Source organism: Aplidium turbinatum, chromosome 17, assembly GCF_918807975.1.
Source record: "Aplidium turbinatum chromosome 17, kaAplTurb1.1, whole genome shotgun sequence".
NCBI lineage: Eukaryota > Metazoa > Chordata > Ascidiacea > Aplousobranchia > Polyclinidae > Aplidium > Aplidium turbinatum.
The window spans coordinates 20,955,959-20,975,605 of record NC_137488.1 but is presented as its reverse complement, the minus strand read 5'-3'; the positions used below and the strand labels follow the sequence as shown (position 1 = coordinate 20,975,605).

General features: G+C 39.8%; 1 protein-coding gene across 1 annotated transcript; it reads right to left on the bottom strand.

The window, feature by feature from the left end:
- Positions 1-3,971: 3,971 nt before the first annotated feature.
- On the bottom strand, positions 3,972-14,453 carry LOC145786635 (organic cation transporter protein-like). The gene is made up of 13 exons (XM_082598327.1): positions 14,297-14,453; positions 13,988-14,095; positions 12,598-12,727; positions 10,942-11,045; positions 10,418-10,572; positions 9,616-9,785; positions 8,836-8,967; positions 8,510-8,604; positions 7,720-7,854; positions 7,187-7,284; positions 6,805-6,913; positions 5,676-5,900; positions 3,972-4,591 (listed from the first exon to the last, which is right to left on the bottom strand). Exons 1-13 carry the CDS (start codon positions 14,440-14,442, stop codon positions 4,525-4,527), a joined length of 1,674 nt encoding a protein of 557 aa, XP_082454453.1. The 5' UTR covers positions 14,443-14,453; the 3' UTR covers positions 3,972-4,524.
- Between the last annotated feature and the right edge of the window lie 5,194 nt (positions 14,454-19,647).

Genomic DNA, 19,647 nt, shown 5'->3' with positions numbered 1-19,647 from the left:
GTTTGTTTAAAAGATCAATAAAAGTCGTTTGAGACAACTAAAAAATCTCAAAGTCTAGACAAATGCTGATCGAGGTGTATATCATATTAGTATGGGTTGCCCACAAATCTTTGAATCACTGTGTGGGTAGCCTATGGTCTGCCCATAAAAAATGTGGGCAGTCCATGGTCTGCCCATAAAAAATGTGGGCAGCCCATGTTCTGCCCATGAAAAATGTGGGTAGCCCATGGTCTGCCCATAAAAAATGTGGGCAGCCCATGTTCTGCCCATGAAAAATGTGGGTAGCCCATGGTCTGCCCATAAAAAATGTGGGCAGCCCATGTTCTGCCCATAAAAAATGTGGGCAGCCCATGTTCTGCCCATAAGAAATGTGGGCAGCCCATGTTCTGCCCATAAAAAATGTGGGCAGCCCATGTTCTGCCCATAAAAAATGTGGGCAGCCCATGGTCTGCCCATAAACAAAGTGGGAAGCCCATCAATATTTCATGCTTAGCCCATGATCAATAATTTTATGTGGCTAAATTTATTAAAATGCATTTATATGATCACGCATTTGAAGACTGGAAGTTTTATATTCCACCTTGTCATTTAGCAACACATTCTGCAAGAAAGCCCATATTGGGCACATATGGCAAAAACCCACATAGAACCCACATGCCTACAAGCCCATTAAAATAGTATATGGGGCCCATATGGGCTTGCTGGCTGGGATGGAAACGATTTTATTTCTGTTTGTTTCAATCGCAGCAACGTTTTTACGTCGTTTGACGTTGGATCTGCGTGACAATGGTGTAACTTTATCATTGCTGTTGTTTTCCGACAAAGAAAAATAAATTGAATTGAATTGAACTATCAAATGCAAATGAAATCAAAATACGTTGATTCTATTCAATACCGTATTACAGCGAGCGAGTTATATCGATTGAACATCAGCGTTACATCAAAATCATTGAACAATAACCACGGTTTGTTTTGTAGTTGCATGATACAAGCTAATAGAGTCGGTTTACAATGTTCTTCTCCCCGTACTGTTACCTTGCCGCGGTGGGGAGGCTTGAGTACCTCAAGGATCCTGTGGGCTATACCGAAGGGGGCTCGTAGCCCCTGGCAGGTTTAACCATGTCGGGCAGGTTAGAGGTGAGAGGCCAGACAAAAGACAGTACAACAGCCGGGCAGACGGAGCCCGTCAGCCTTGGACGGCAGTTCGTCTCGGGGAAGGCAAACCCTGATTCAAAAACCTCCGCTGTCTTGCGGCTATATCCAGTCCTGGGAAAGGCTACGGGAGACAACCCAGACAGAAAATCCGGAGTGGAGTACGTGAGGCGGTCGACTGTCAAACTCTGACATCCTTCCGGCAACTCCTGCAGCCAAACCGTCGCCGAGTGTCACGCTTTGCATTCCCTTGGACCACGCCGGAGAGGCAGAGAGGAGGGTCCTGTTGTGTTTTTGGGCAGCGCAAGACCTCCATACAGACGCCCAGGCCAGCACTCTGGAGAGGCCACTCCAGTCGCCCCCATTCCTGGGTGCGAAAAACAAACCGGAGGACAGCAGTCTACGGGTTATAAGTCAAACAATGATGCGTAGCGACCGCCCGCGTTGTGAAATCTTTTATTTGGCATCACAACACTCGACTAAATTAATTTTGATGGTTGTTCTCTCGCGCCAGTGTAAACCAGCTTATCCTTATGCATGGCTTGTGTACCGTAACCTCCGTTAGCTATATACTATATGCATTTCAGAGTGAAAAAAGAAACAAATCACGTTGTTACTCAATCTACACGCTGATACACAGCTCGTACAATTTGTCATATTTATGTTGATTCAACGTCTAGCAACGTAGAACTAATGCCAAACTTATCGAGTTTTCGAGCTGGGTATAAATTGCAACAGTTTGCCGATGTTTAGAACAATCCAATTAGCGAAATCAGGAATTGTTTATTTACCACGTTTCTGCAGAAACAGATGCAAAACAAAAACGTAGTGCGAAAATATAAAGTTACAGACTTTTCGCATTCTATACCCACGAGTTACGTCATTTTACATCGGTTCAACCATGATGATAATAAATCAAAGCTGAAACAGCAGTGTGCTGTTCTAACGCTTATCTTTTGAAACATAACAATAAGCGACGTCCACTTGTGCAGTGATTGGAGGCAGCCAAGTTTACGATAAATCAAACTCGTCTAACGTTGATTCGATATAAGAATCTTATAGTATAAGCGATCGTGTGCAAGCATTCTCTCATCGCAAACTTGTCGATTATTAAATCGATTCAACAGCTGATGATATTGAATCGATGAAAACATGGCACTTGCTGCCATCAGGCTTGTACGAGGTTAGAGATATATCATTCATAGCATTATATACCATTCCCCAATTAGTAAAGTAATGCACTTGACTTGTATTAGACAACTTATCTAGTTCGAAATTCCTTCATATACATATGCGAATTCATTTTTAAAATACATTTCATCAACATATTGTTATTTTTTTTCTGTCGATATCTGCTTCATTTCGCCAATTTCACATTAGAGGAACATCTAAAGACTGAAAACTGATAGACAAAGCAACCAAACTTTGAAGTAGGTTATTCCAAGAAGAATATATCCGTTGCGTAAAATAAATGCTTTTATTTCAGTCACAGACAGAAGTAATTGTATGCAATTTACACCAGACGCAAATCATTATGCAGTGTCTTCTTCACAACTAATCAAATTACACGCGCGATAAACTCATTAGGCGACTCGACTTGGCGGCTTGGCGCCTTTGAATAAACGATCGATGATCTGTCACTCTTTTTATAAAAGAAACCAACCAAGCGCAATCTGCTCTCACTCCAGGAGCAAATCAATGAAATATTTCAAGGTACAAGCTAAAAACAGTAGAATATCTCCCAAACTGAATCAGGTATAGCCACGAAACTTTAAATACGTTTAGCCAAGTAATATTTAGGAAAAGTCAAGAAATTTCAGCTTATTAGCACGTATGCCCATTAAAATACATTCGTTTGAAATTGGGGTGGGCACATTATGCCCAACCCCAGTCTTAATACGGTTAACGTCCGCGTTTTGTCGCTTCTACCTTTTTCTCGGCCTTTGTTATGTTGACGTGTATTGTTTTTGATAATATGATGGTCAGAAATAAAAAACAACTGAACTGAACTGAGTCAGCTGCTTCCCGTGATAAGGAAGTCAGAAAGTTTACTTTTTTTTTTATAATAAACATCCCAGACAGCATGTTAAAGTGACAAATTTTACTGTCTGGGGTTTTGATTTCTGACTTCTTTGTTAATTCTATGGTTGTGTCTAATGGTTTACCTACAAAAAAAAGATAGTCTAAGCATGAGCTGTAAGGAAATATGAGGTATTTCGAAAACGAAAAATTAAAATTTCCTTCTTGTTAATTCTATGGTCATGTCATTCATGTGTAATGGTTTAACGTTTTGGTAAGTGGTATGGTCACGTTAGTTAGTTTTTGTTGTTGGTCTGTCGAAAAAAATCATGAAATTCACTTCTTCACTGCTTTGTTACTTTTGCTGCCGTTATTTTTGTGGTTAGTTTTGCAATTCAATGATTTTTTATACAACTTCCGACCACTTCTCGAAACGTGTGTGAAGCGCCACAGTGGGTTTGAGTTTTTATTCTCGGTGTGACAAATCCTCTGACAAGTTACTTGTAGCAGTTTGGTGTACTTGCATAGGCTCGAAATCACCGACAGAATACTGATCACAAAATTTGACAAAGTGAAGTTTCCTATTGTTGTTGTCTGAAATCAACTTATACACTAGGTGCCGCTAAACGAATAAATGTCCTTTAAAATGCGTTGCTCAAGCGCACACCCCGAGAGCCAAACCGGCTCCGCTTGGTTTCAAGATTTTTTCGTGCACAAAGTTTTTCAGCCCGAAGAATAAAATTCTGACATCACAATCAACTGGTCACATCCTATTGTACGACTTTGTGTGAAACGAATAAGTAGATTCCACCACGGAGAGAGGTAGATTATTTGTAAAGCTTCTGCAGCCTGCTGTCGGTAAATCCAACTACCATAAACATGGCTGCTCTTCACATCAAACTGTGATATATTATCGTGTAGCCAAAGCAAACCAAATTACAAGTAAGAATTCCAAATTAATATTGTGCAACCTAAACAAGAATACCATCAAAGTAATTTGAATACGTTGGTTAGGCTATACAATATTATTACGGAAGACACGTCGTCTACTTATTGAACAAAATGAGAAGACACCAGTTTCTTTTTGAGCTGCATTATAATAAACCATTTCAATGCATGATGGAAGGCCTATACTTCACCAGAAAAGAAAAACTGCTTTTTTCCTTGGTCATATTGTTTTCAACTTAGCTATAATTTGCAATAGACCGAGTTTCCTTGGTTAGCCTATGAGGGCAACCGCTTTTAGAATTTGTACTGACGAAAATGACAACAATATGCAGTGCATAACGAAGGAATAGACACATAAACTGTCAAGTGCAGAGTAAGTTATATGATCAATAGAAGAAACAAACACTAGAGTTGTGTGCTTTTGAAAGCTCCATTTATTTCTCCAATCAATTCTTCTTTGTTTTCCAATGAACTGAAAATAAATAGAAATAAAGCTCCATTGTTGTGAAACAAACAAAATAAGGGTTTTTATTGGAACTGAAAAACCTCGGTATTTTTTACTTAGCCTGTTCTTTATTTTTTCCTAACTCTTCCGATCACTTAGCCTACATCAAAAAACAATAGCCTATATTTGAAGTTGAGTTTAGATTTGCAAATCGATTTTATCCCAGCCAGCAATGACAACTGGGTACCAATCAGGCAACATGTTGGGCCCCAACTGAGCTGCCCAATTGGGTTCCTGTTGTAGCCTATTTGTCCGCGGGCTCATGCTCCTACCCAATTATAGACAACCCAGTTTAAAAATGTTTGAAAAAAACGCTTCCGAGCGGTGTCGAACTGATGTCTTTGGTAACTGGATTCCAGACGATACGCCACTGAACCTTACTCCAAAGCATTTCGAATCTAGAATCAAACCATCTTTTCTTCGTAGTTGAAAGGAAGATGAAAGAAGAAAATGTGTAAAAATATCTATCTTGCCTTTATAATTTGAATTAGCCCACTCATATTCTGAGCTAATGTGGGAAATTCAACTCAGACTAAATTTTGTAAAATGTTGCGCAAATGGGCTGCCCAGACTGAACCCACATGGTATCTCACATGAACCCTTGCAAAAATAATTACTGGCAGTATTAAAACAACACTGACAAAGTTGTTTTTATACTGCCAATAATTATTTTTGTTTTGTAAAAACATTTTTTAATATTGAACAACCCACTTACCACCCATGTTTGGGTGATTTTACAACTGGGCTGCCCAAATTCAACCCACATTAGTGCTCGTATTCTCTGCTTTCTTTTTCAAACTGAAATAAAATAATAATAAGTTGAAGTTAAGAGATGGGCCTCTGTTTGTGGCAATTAATTAAACAAACATGAAAAGCTGGACCTGCGTTAACCCATTTGTGACCCATAAATAACCTACATGGTGAGCTCACAATCCCAAGTGCTCACTTGAATTTTTACTGGGCCCAGTCGGGTTTGCTGGCTGGAATATTGTACCTACAGTTTCATGGTTGAGTTAGTAGGCTACCGTGTCAAATAGCCCTGTCTACTTACGCTGAACTTTTTCCTTTGTAAAAGAGTTCGGCTTCTTGTATTGTTTGAAGCATTCCCCTGTTCATTGTTTCAGGAAAGGTAAGAGCTGCGAATCCTGCAACTACCGAAAGCGTTCCAAAGATGGTGGTTGGGAGCCATGAAACATAGTCCTGGAGCAAGATGATGTAAGGACACGCGACGCTGCCTACACGAGCTGCCATCGATCCGACTCCGATTGCGTTTCCGCTGTATAAACAATCATTAGTCAATGAAGTGTCGACAATAATTGAATCAAAACATAGTTTTTCTTGGACGATGAGACTAAAGGTCTATTGGGTGCTCTCTAGTGGTCCGGGAAAGCACCACCAACATGGGGTGGTGAAAAGATGCATAGACTCTCGTCTCAACAATTGGCAATCCAGAGGTTTTAGGAACCGAGGAGACGACTAATTTCTTCAACTAATCCATTTAGACTACTTGTTTCAACTATCAAGTTTGATAGCCGTGCCTAACTAGCCTATATTCATTAATTGATAGCACAAAATTAGAATTTCTACATGCACGTCTTAAACCATTACGGTTTTGTCACCTTTTCCTTTTGTTGGTTTTGTTGCTGTATTTTATTTTTACAGTGTTGTTTCTTTTGCGTTTCAGCAAAGAAAAATAAAATAAATTGAAGTAATCAAGCAAACTTCCAATTAGATAGATTGATCTCAGCGCAGTCCAAAACATTGCCAACATTGACCTTACAGGTCTGAGTTGAATTTTTGTGGTTGGTTGGTTTTGAATCTTTATCCTTGGACTGACAAAGCCTTGATTGTTTATTCCTGGTAGCTTCGCATACTTGTAGAGGCTCTTAACGGAGGGCCGGTTACCGAGATTGGCAGAGTGAAGTTTTCCGATTGTTGAAGTGTTGTTGCCAGGTAATTATTCCATTCACTAGGTGCCGCTGAATGGAGAGCAGTTCTGAAATACATTGCTCAAACACACACCCTGAGTGCCAAACCAGCGCCGCGTGATTTTGAGCTGGGCGCGTAACCACTGAGCTAACGGGGCCGACAATGTAACGACAATGACTACCAGTCCAATTAGTTGGAAACAAAGTAGGACTCTGGCTTTGTTCAGAATATTTAGTCGCGTTCAGCCTTACCGGACGACAGTGGGAAATAGTTCGGCAGTATAGTTGTATATGATCGCGAATGAGCTCGCCACTCCCACCTTCCCAATGAAAGCAAACACAACTCCTGCGGTGATCATCGCTGAATGGGAATGTGGGAAATAATGAGTAATGAGTATGCCTTTCAATCTTAAAGGAAGCAGGTTGTACTTTGTTTACTTTGGATGATAGCTTATAAATTGTCAAAAAAACCCAGGTCTTTTTTAACATTGCAGACGTTTGCGTCTCCAGACAATGAATATCAACATAAAAAAGACCAATTTGCGAGGCTTAAGTTTTAACAGAACAAAATTTTCGTTAGCTACTGTAAAACAAGACACATAACAAACAGAAAAACGCCGAATGAAATCTTTACCTTGATTCTCATCGGCCAGTGCTGTAAGGATAGTACTGATCAAACAAGCCGTTCCTTGAAGAACCATCATGCCGACCAAAAGCACTCTCCGACCTAATCTGTGGAGGTTAACATTACTTTTAAACGTGGCGAGTAAAGAGCCTTTTAGGAATAATTTTAAAATTTAGAATTTGAATTTGGCCTTTGTGCTGAAAAAGGTTGCGAATCACAGATTAAAACAGTTTCATAGAGAGATTAGTCAGATTCAGATAAATTCATTCTTTGTTGATGCCCAATTTAACTTATTGATTTGAACAGTTTCATAAAAGAATCAAGGAGGCAGTTTATAGCTTTTTATGTAACATATTTTTGTCCGAATATGGGTTAGGGTTATGGCTCTCTCTTTCTCCGTGGCTCATACAGCTATGATCAGGCTCAATATGATTTAAAAGTAAAAAACAAGGCTTAACATACCAAGAGAGAGAGGAAGTGAGTTTTTACTGATATTAATGAAAATTTGGTATCACCCACTTTCAAGTTGTGTGGTAACTCGCCTGTTCATTGTCAGTTGTACGAATATGTAGCCAGAAATTTCTAGAACTCCATTGAGAGCATTGTTCAGAAAGATATCTCCCGCAAGCGCGCCCGCGTTCAACGACAGACCATAATACACCATCGATATCACCAACCTGCAAAAGATGAAACCAGCAGGAAGGTTTCAAAGTTGGAAATTGAAATTTTTCCAAACCCAACGACCTTTTCACTCTCGCACTAAAGTTCATATAAGCCGTGGCACTTGGTTTGGTTTTGAATCTTTATCCTCGGACTGACAGAGCCTTGACAAGTTATTCCTGCTAGTTTCGCATACTTGTAGAGGCTCTTGACGCAGGGCCGGTTACCGAGACTGACAGAGTGAAATTTCCGATTGTTGAAGTCTTGTTGCCGGAGAATTATTCCATCCACTAGGTGCCGCTGAATGGAGAGCAGTCCTGAAATGCGTTGCTCAAGCGCACACCCCGAGAGTCGAACTAGTGCCGCGTGATCTTGAGCCGGGCGCGTAACCACTGAGCTAAAGGGCGGACACTAACCAGGCAATATGATGCAAACAAACGTGACAATGTGAAAACTTTCAACCACAAAAACCTTTGTTGCATGTCAAGACAAACATGATGTTTGTTACTATGACAACCACCTCACCAAACGAACATGGTGATGTTACTATGACAACCACCTCACCAAACGAACATGATGTTGTTATGACAACCACTTCACCAAACAAACATGGTGTTACTATGACAACCACCTCATCAAACGAACATGGTGTTACTATGACAAACACCTCACCAAACAAACATGGTGTTGAGAGCAACCAGCCGCATTCCTTTGGTCCGGAACAAATCCAGGGATGTGTACGTCCTCTCCATGATTTCCAGACCTGCCTACGGAAGGAAAACAAATGATACGAAATAGACGCAAATGCTTTTTCAGATGCAAAGATCTTTAATGACAATATATCAACAATCTCATTTCGATCCTCAGCTTCGATCATTTCTTTGTTCCTGGTGACGTAACAATGAGATGTGCTGTGGTAGCATTTATGACCAGGAGCTCTCATTACGTGACTACGCAGCCGAATTTAAAACAAGCGACTATTGTACCCAAACACTCACATCGGCTACTTCCGCGTTCTTCCAATCCTTCTCCGTAATTATCTTTTTGTTGTGTCTGGCGAATCTCTCAGCGATTTTCTTCCCTTTTTCTTCCCTCCCATTAGAAAAGTGCCATCTGGGCGATTGTGGAATCTGCAATGAAGATTAATTCAACTCAAACAAAACTACGAAATTTCAACATTGAACAGAAAAATGAGGAATCTTATTTACAAAATAAATCAAATGAAAAACACTTGGAGCCGCGACGAAGAAGTAGGAACTTCAAACAAGACGGTTTCAATTCGCAGGTGCATTATGACATCACACTAAGAACAATCGGCACTAACCAATACCGATGACCAAATAGAAAGCAAAATTATATATCGAAACTTTTTTAACTATTCGAAAATAACAGAACTATGCTCCCAAAATGTTGCCTGGATATAAAACTGACTTTTCTTCGACCAATCATCATCTTCATCAATCACTTTGTGAGTTTGTTGCTAGGATTTGATTGTGACTCTCTCCCAATTTGGGGAAGATTGAAACATATCAAATTAATTGTTTTTTTGCAAATGTTACGAAGAATAATAGTGGAAAACCAAGTTATAAGTAGCCTACTCTGTAAAACATAAAACAAAACTTTAGATGAAACGATAAAATATTTTGAAAAGTTGTTTCTACGTGAAATTCCGTCGTTTAGATTTCGTTTTCATTCGATTAGAAATCAATTTGTTGGTTAGGAATTCGTCTACGTTGCTGGAATGTGTTTTGTTCTAAACACCACGATTGAAAACTTACAAAAAAGTAAAAAAAGAAATATGGGATCGGTGACAAAGAGATGACGAAGTAGAACTGTCTCCAGTCGCGAAGGAAATACGCGACTAATGAATTGATCGCGTAACCGATCGCGAACGCCGTGTGGGAATGTACTCCTGTGGCTGTCCGCTTATTCCCAGTGATCTCCACAACTGTAATAATGATTCGATTGTTACGTCACACCTATCCACACTTCCAACAATGATTGTGCTGCGCAAGCGACAATAACTTTTATTGCATCTTAGTCTATTCTCTCCCAATATGGACCAACTTCACAAAGCTGAGTGTTCAACGCTCAGTGTTACATCACAATACCTGCTCTAGTGGTTTAAGCAGAGTTGCATGAAAAGTTTGCAACTTATTCAGACAAACCTCAAAGTTGTTTGAGAAACTTTCTGAATGAGTCAACGGCGGCCTGGCCAATGTAAAGGATTTATAAAATTTGAGGAATTTATTTTAAATCTGATGCAAGTTTTTTTCAAATAGGCCCAACCCGACCGAAACGGATCCAAATCTAATTGCTGTAGAATCAGCCAACTCAAGGCAACTTTTGGGTGCAAGCCTCTACAAGTACTGTACGTAGAGCTGGCTGAAATAAGCTGGAAGAGAAATTTCGATATTCGGGAAAACATTTACATGACATCAACGCAACATTCATTGTACGACCATATTTGATGACGAATTTATCACTTGATACGCTCATGCTCACTATGCTGTAAGAATGCCGCAATTGTGACTTCATCAACAAAATTTTTTTAAATTATGACATTATGTCGCCACTCACCGTAGACAAACATAATGAGGTTCCCTCCGATCGCGAACGCAGCGGTGAAGAACCGAAGCACGACGAACAATTCAAACCAGGGAGCGAACGCGGTGCTGATCCCAGAGATGAGACAACCGATCGAAGCGACCAGAACAGTGTCGCGACGACCGATGCTGCGACAATGAAGCAAAGCTACTTTCAGTCACTTCATTCAAAGCAGCGTTGGTTTGAATCTCGGGGTGTGCGCTTAAGCAACGTATTTCAAGGTCAGCTCTCCATCCAGCGGCTACTTGGAAGGATGGAAAAATTTGCAGACAACAATACTTCAACAATCGGAAACTTCACCCTGTCAATTTCGGTGACCAGCCCTGAGTCAGTGATTCAAAGCCTCTACAAGTACGCAAACTTTTGCAAAGCTTCCAGAAATAACCTATCAGAAGCTTTTCGGTACGAGGATGTAGCTACTTATCGCATATTTGTCATCAAATAAAAAAAATAGCCTCAGTACATTTGTAATTATAGCCACACCACCCAAATCTTACTAATCTGCTAGGTGGCCGAAGACCACAGATCCGGCCCACATCCCAACGAAGAATATCGATGTTGCGGTCGTATCCAAAATCTTTCGATCACAAACTAGATCCCACTGGAAAACAAACAAGTTATTGTTCCAGACAATCAACGCATCCCTCGAATAAAACAAAAAGTCACGTAACACAATACATCTCATTCTTAGAACAAAGCTATGTAGCTCTCTTTATCGTATTTCCAGACAGAAACACTCATTGTTGTGTCGAAGAAGTTCGGATGGCATCTATGGTTATTGTGAGTCACAATACAATTCACAATTACATGATTGCGTGTGCTACTCTGACGTGAAACTATGTTTCGATGGAGCATGGCTACCTGGAGATACTTAGGGATCTCCAGGAGGCCATGGATGGAGTTATTTTAAATGTCCAGACAATAATCTGAGCTTTAAATTGAAGTCTTTGGAGCTCTACCAATACAACTCTGTTATGATTCGCTGAAGGAGCAATACTATGCAGAAGGAGTCTTGTTGTTGTACGCTTACTGAATTATGACTACCGTAGTTTTGTTACGCCTTGGTTTGGCAATAATCTATCCCTAACCCCTCGATGCAACATTCACGGGTAGTTTGTTCACTAATGCTTGTCATCAAAACATGCTGGACGAGGTTAGAAAAACATTGTTTATCAATTTATATTACTCTTAGAATGTTTGTAAGTTCTACTTTTATTGTAGGATTTTGGATCTATTCGAATTATAAGTTGAAAGGTGATAAAAGATTTGTATCGGCTTTAAGTCCGAAAAGTCAAGTTACGTCGATAAAAAAAGCATGAGATGTTACTAGGGTAGAACCAGTGCCGGATTAAGGGTCTGCTGGCCTGTAGGCACATTTTATAAGTGGCCCGAAAATCAGGGTTGCCAACTAAAAAATTAGATTTATCAGTGTTGCCAAATCATTGTCACAAAGATTTTTGTTGCAACTATAACACAGGATACTGTGCAAATAACTTGGTCATATGCCTAACTAAATAACACCTTTGCGCATTTTTGCGATTGAAAACGTGCTAACTAGTTTTTGGAGGTCAATTTTACAAAGTAGATCGCTTTCAATGTACATATCGTTAGGATCTGCTATACAGTAAATACACCCGAGACTCAATCTTGCACTACCTACGTCCAAATACTAAATCTGATCATCAGTCTGAATTTAACTAGGCCCTAGTTTTTAACGATTTTGCAACCTTTAATTCATCTGGAAAAACAGAGCTATCAAGATAAGTACTTATTAGTTTAGAAAATAATTATTTTGAAAACATGACTAAATTTTTACTGATTTTAAAGTGGCCTGGATTTTTGATTGGCCTGTATAGGCACGTGCCTACTTTGCCTAATGGTTAATCCGGCACTGGGTAGAATATCACTCCTTCTAAGTAATGAAAAGTACTATATTTGGTTTGTGTTTGAATCTTTATCCTCGGATTGACAAATCCTTGATAGGTTTATTCCTGGTAGTTCTGCATACTTGTAGAGGCTCTTGACGCAGTGCCGGTTACCGAGATTGACAAAGTGAAGTTTCCGATTGTTGAAGTGTTATTGTCGGGGAGATATTCCATCCATTAGGTGCCGCTGCATGGAGAGCAGTTGTTGTAACGCTTTAAAGCACCAACCTCAGTGTTAACAGTTGAAGTAAATTGAGTAGTGTCGTATTCATAGCCCATGTCGCATCCGGTAGGTGGCGCTGTCATGTCGACACAGCTGGTGCTGGGGGGTTGGCAGTTGGACAGGTTGTAGCCGTACCTGGAGTGTAGAAGCGATTGTTGACGCAACAATGCCGATTTGTTTACAATGTAAACAAATCAATCGAACTAAACAATAAATTGTTGCGAATGTTCCAGCCAAGCAAGTTATAGGCTACAGTTTGGCTGCTATAACTTTTCACGATAATGATATAAAAAGACAAATCAGAGCTTTGTACTGTGCCGCTAACAATGTGCCTTCATTCGTCAAACATTGTAGTGTGGATATAATACGCGCTGTGTTTCAAGCTTATTGTATGCCTCTTTATAATTCACACCTGTGGACCAATTTTTCTGCTAAAGGAAAAAAGTTGTTAAAAGTTGCTCACAATAAGGCATATAGATGTGTGTGGTTTACTTAGATATGAAAGCGTGAGCACTCATCAAGTTTGTTGTGATTACTATTGATGCTCTATTGAGAAAAAATGTGTGTAATTTTCTATTACGCTGCTCAGACTCCGAAAACAATCCAATTTGTGCCCTTTAGATACTGATGTCCGTCTAATCAAATTTTATGATGTTGCCTGTAAATTGTTGTACAAGGAAGATTGAGATGATTGTAGTCTCTGCCATGTGCGTGTGTTTTTGAAGGAAATGAATAAATCAGAGGCTCTCAAAGTGCGAAAACACTATTTGCGTGCCCCACTTTGGGCTCTAGATATACAATATTAAAGTTTTGCTCAATTTAAAAAAATGTATGAGTATTTTAACGCAGATGCCAAGACCCGCGAAAGCATATGGCATATGGCTAAAAAACACTTTGGGCACCTCTGACTTGAATCTATGTTTTTATCTTAGTAAAGCTTTGGTAGAGAGTTTGCATTTTTGAATTATAGACAAGCAAAACAAAGTAACCTTAGTGGCTTGACATAATGTATTGCATACAAAACAAAGTATTTAACATAATGACTCAAACGTTTTCGACACGTACGTGTGTCCTCATCAGGAATTAAATCTGCAATATACATAAAATGAAAATGGTGAGATAAATTTGGCTTTGCACTGTAACTGTAACGACACTCTGAACTGACAGGACTTCAGTTATAATGCAGTCAAATTTATTTTACGATTTTTCATTTTATGTATATTGTAGATTTAAGTAATTCCTGATGAGGACACACGTACGTGTCGAAAACGTTTGAGTCATTATGTTACATATTTTGTTTTGTATGTAATACATTAATTATGTTAAACCCGCCAAGGCTACTTTGTTTTGCTTTATCTTAGTAGGGTTCTGAAGCAAGCGTTGACAGTTGTGCACCTGTGGCATGTGTCATAGGAGCCATCATTCGGAGTGGTGAAGTTGAGGATGTCAGACTCTGACAAGCCTGGGTACGCTGTTGCATTGTCCAGGGGAGGAACCGAACATCTGGAATGCAACAAGTTTGTATGGTTCGCGTTTTGTCGCTGCTACCTTTTTCCAGACCCCTGCTATGTTATATGCAAGTGATATTGTTCTTTTGCTTTAGTGGTCGGAAATTAAAAAAAAAAAACATAAAGATAATGACAAACAAACAGAATTCAAAGATTCTTCAAAAAGGGTCGAACGTTAAGCGGCCTGACGACTCACCGGTAAGACACAGGTGCTGCATAGAAGACGGAAGCGATGTTGTGGACACCTGTCGGGATGCCTATCCAGTACATCATGCCACAGAGCAGGATCTGATACCTGCCCAGGTGACCAATTCGGTCTAGTACCAAATCAAACTCGATCATTTTTGTTCGGTGTAAACTAATCTTGCAACTAAATATGAATAAACTACGTTGTTAATGTATTATTTGACAGCTAAACAACTATCACGAATGTTACTGCAACAAACTTGCCCTTTCAATGCTTTTTATCACATTTCAATTCAGACCACAGTCTTTCTACAAAACGGCCCCACTGCTATTATGGGGTGGGCTACTGCCACACTGGGGTATCCTGTAAACGGAACATTTTATTTTTATTTTTTAAGGTCAAACTGCTTTCAATATTTACAACAAAGGACCCATCAATTACTGCCGCTCAAATTCAGACTAGGAAAGATTTTCGTGTGAAACTAACCTAACAGTCTTCCATTACAGACAAGAACTGCTTGTTAGAATAAACCGAGCTGGTATTGTCATAAATATGTGCTAAGCTTCTATACTTTGTTTTGTTGCTGAAAACTGTCAAGTTGGCTGACACACGCCTTTCAAAAAATACAGTTAAATTAAAATTATTTGTCTTCTTTTCACTACGAGCAATAAATTATAAAATTAATCAGAGTAAAAAAACAAGAAATGATGAGACAGTGGAACAAATCGGCTGCTGTTTGGACATTAGGAATTTACTGACAAGTGACAACAAATAAATTGCAGTTAAACAAACAAAGTGACAACTGTTCAACATTGTCGATAATTATTCTGAAGCGTTCACTCATAAACTGACGTAGCTTGGCAAGTTGTATAAACGACTTGATGTGCGATGGAGATTGAAAGAAATTTTGTTCAGATAAAGTCAACAGCTGAACAACGATTACATAAAAAATTAACATTTAATTTGACCCAACGGTAGTCAAACATTAGCGAACTGCACGGCCACGAGCTGGGCCGAGTCACAGACGATCTCAATTTCAATTTATCGTTAGAACCTTGCGAATGACTATGACATCATCTAATGTTCAGTCATTTTCTTTGTTCATTGTTACCATTGCTCGGTCACACTCCACTGCGTGTGGCATCACAATCATGTATTTGCTGCATCCTGGAAAATTATCATATAAAACAGTGTTTCTCAACCTTTTTTGGCCCAACGTCCCCTTTATGAACTGGCAAAATTTTACCGCTCCCCCCCCCCCTTCCCCCAAACAAAAACGATTACTTATGAAAAGCGAATATAAAACAAGAAATCATATTAATACTACAAAAAGTGCTCAATGCCAAGCAAAAAGCCAAGCAGAGCGAATTACATCAAATATAGGCTAGTTAGTTACAAGTCTCTAAAACCCTTACAACCTGTTTTACCCTAAAAGGGGGATTTCTATTTCTATTGGAATAAGGACCTTTTGATGATCCCCTTTTAAGGTGAAACAGGCTGTAACGGTTTTAGAGACTAGTAGGCTAACTATATTTGATGAAAAGCAAATATATATTTGCGAGCATGAAAACAGTATAAGCCTACTGGTAGTCAGTGTGAACCTTGGGCTTGGTGAGAAAGTACCAGTTTCTTCACATCCGGTGTAAAGCCAGTGAGAAACATTCGAAGATCACCTCTTATGGATATGTCAAGTGAGTTTTGCTGTTTGGTATGTAGGCTAGCAGAACAACACAGCTGAATCCCTTTTCCACCAGGTAGCCTATGAAGTAGGAAATGCTACCACAAAGATACGAGCTCTTTGACGAAATCGTTACGCTGGACGGTAGATGGGTTAAACCAGAATGCCCCCTAGTAATCAAAACACTCCCTTTAATCCGAAGTAATCATACCGCCCCCTGGGGGGCAGTACCGCCCCCGTTGAGAACCACTAATATAAAAGAACAATAGCACCACCACGCGGACAAACATGATTATTTTTTTATTCGTTTAACGCCTTTCTGGTGAATGTGGCTGGTTGTGTAGAAGGGTTGCAAACTTTAACCTTCCTTTGAGACGTATGTGACGTGACGTGAGGTAACAGGATGTGCAATGTTTCCCTTATCAGACACGTGCGAACTCACCGCCCATCCAGAGGTATACAGACAATGAACGGGGAGCAGTCATCACAGTGGAAAGGCTGCCAACTGGCCATTTTCAGATCAACATTTTATAACAGTGAGGATAGAATTAAAAACAATTTCAATGTGTTCTTGCAATGCCGTCCACAAATTCACTTATTTCTTTGTTGTTCGAGCAATAGTGGTAGAACTACAACGTCCTCAAACAATCTTAGTCATCCAAAACGCCGTCAATCAAGCGCACCCAGCTATTCACTTTGAAACGGAACTACCAACAGCAGACAACGCCATCTCACTACTGGACTTTACCGTAAAAATCGACAGAGACGGCACAATCCATCACGAGTTCTACTAGAAAAAACAAAAACAAAACTATTCCCACACTTTGACTCGGCCCTACCCTCAAGTACCAAGAAGACCATACTCCTAGACGAAATACAGAGAAGAAGGGATAGATGTTCCTCACCCACTAGACCAACACCACACCTGACGGAATTCGAGAAGACGATCGAGCACAACGGATACCCCAAGGACTTTCTTAAGCAACCCTCCAGAAGACGACGACACCAGCAAAACAGACAAACCCCCAGACACCATTTAAGTCAATGCAATTTGAGTTTCCTTTTATGAGCGACGACGCGGACCGTAAAGTGAAAAAAGTCTTCAAAGACCTGGATTGCCAGTTCGCCTCTTTCGACGCTCACGAACCCCCCGAAATGTCCCTCAAAAACGAAAAATATCCGAACCTTGCCTGCTACAAAACTGCCCATTACGGAACGACGAAATGTGTACTACCAAGAACTGTGTCTACAAGATCATATGCAAGAAATGCAGAGAAAGCTGCATGGGCAGTACAATCTTCTCACTCCACTCTTGCCTGAAAAAACACCTTAGCTCAGATCAAAGTTCAGTCTTTGATCATCAACAACAGTGCCTCGCCGACTTTGAATTTACAATCCTTCCCATAGAAAACGACGCGGTACAATTACGCTTCGAAGAAGCCATTTTCCAAAAATTAACAACCGCGCCGAAAGGGAAGAACTACGTCACCTAGTCTATTAATCAACTGATTCAACAAAATTTTACAGCAGTAATGCCTAACAACACAATAGACAGCATTCAAGTCAGCAGCCTCACGCCAAACAAAGAGCCGCACAAAACGACTCACTGACTTCAACGGTAGGCACTTTTACATCACCCACTCGTCGAAGAGTGCCTGCTTTTCAATGTGAAATTGCTTTGTGTTTCATTTCGACTTGTTAAAGTGGCTACCATTAACATCCTTCTTGCACTCAGTTCAGTTGCAGAAGAAAAAATAGTATTAGCAGAGGGTGGGAATCGAACCCACGAAATCGAAATTACTACTCCTCTGCCCTAACCATTAGGCAACGGTGGTTGTGGTGAAGCGTTCAGTTAAATTTCTTTGTATCAAAATTTTTCGATCAGAATATCACGTGTCGAGTCACATGACTGAAATCAGCTGCATCGCGAATGAACATGTCACGCATGATTGCGTACCTTTTCGACGAGTGGGTAATGTTAAAGTGCCTACCGACTTCAACACCATTCGTCATAGCACATAACTAGGGAACTGTGTTCCGAAAGCTAGTGCAAATCACTTTTACCACAGCAAACGTACAGCATCAGGCGTTAATATTTACATTGTGAAGTAAGCAACGATTCTGCTGCTAAAAGCGAAACTAAATTTATTGCATGTCCACAAATAAGTTAATCAAGTTCATCTCTGGATTAGAGGGGTTCAATATTCCAAAATCAGTTTATCTCTGAACCAGCATTTTCTTGGATGATTGGTTTTCGCGCGCAGACATCGCGGCCATTGAAGTTGCATCGTTTAGTGACTTTGATTTAAGGCACCTGCAGCTAATAAGGCCCGGCCAGTAATAAGGCCCACCCCCTGGATCTCCGTTGTTACAAATCTTTTAAACAAAATTGGAAGCTCTGATTGGTGCTATGGTGAATTGAGACTAACTGGTAAAGTTTCACAGCCTGAAGTTGAGAGCTTTTTGAGTTACGGAAAGTTGAAGTTTGGGGGGGCTGAAATTGAGTGGTTTTATTAATTTTCACATATTTTAGACTGTTCTGCAGTTAACAAACCGCTTTGACTTCCGTTTTTTTGCATTTTATGTGAAAGATATGTGCATGCTGATGCAGTAAAACCAATAAATTTGAACTTTTTTTTCTAATTAAAGCAAGAGTGATAATGATGATCAGACTAGGCTAATTTTGATAATGAGGCCCATGGGCCCCTGGGGTAACGTTGTTCACCCCTGGTTAAGAAAATGAGGGTTAAAGACTTGAGTGACCTAAACAATTTTTGTTACACCATTAATCCAATTTGTTATTGCGATGGAAATATCATAATTTCAGAATCAAAATACTTTAGTATCCCTACCATATCTAAAAACACCATGTCGCTTTTTAAAAAAAGGAGCATGGGGCGGGGGAGGGAATAGTTGTCTCTGTGTATTTAATTATTAGTTATGTGCCTGTGTTGTCGATTAGAATTTGTTTTGTGGTGTTGTTATTGTGAAAATATACCTTTTCCATCACTTTTAGTGCTAATTCAAACCGGGCCTTATTCACAACACGTGTATCTAATAAGGCCCGCTTGAGATTTTTTTTATTTTTTTAATATTTTACAACCCCTTTAACTTAGAAACTTGCTTCATAGATATGTTGTTTAGATAGACCCAAAGTATCCTCATTCCAAGTTTCGTTCAAAATTATGCAGTATTTAGAAAAATATTGAGGTTTGAAAATTAGCGGGCCTTATTAGCTGCAGGTGCCTTACTTTCCGGGGTTCTTTGCAAATGTTTTCTTTGATTTTCTACTTCTCCTTCACGCACCACATGAGTGATCACAAAAAGAACACAGATCCACAAATAAATATAAAAGATGCAATGCCAAAACCTATTCCAGAAGCGAAGTCCTTGATACCACGGTCCGGTGCTTGAATTGCTTCTTGGAGGCTGCGGACGCTCGAATGGAACGTTGCAGCCGCCATTATGTTGCAGAAAGTGGTGGCATAATTCGAGAAGAAATTAATGTGATTATCTGGAACATATAAGATTGACAGCAACAATATGGAAAAACTTTCGACAAAGATCGTTAATAGGAAGGAAAACAAAAGTTAAAAGAAACAAAGCAGAGCAAGAATGATTTAGACAAACATCTCTAAACGGATAAAACTAAATTATAAAAGTACTGTGCGAATAGCTCACG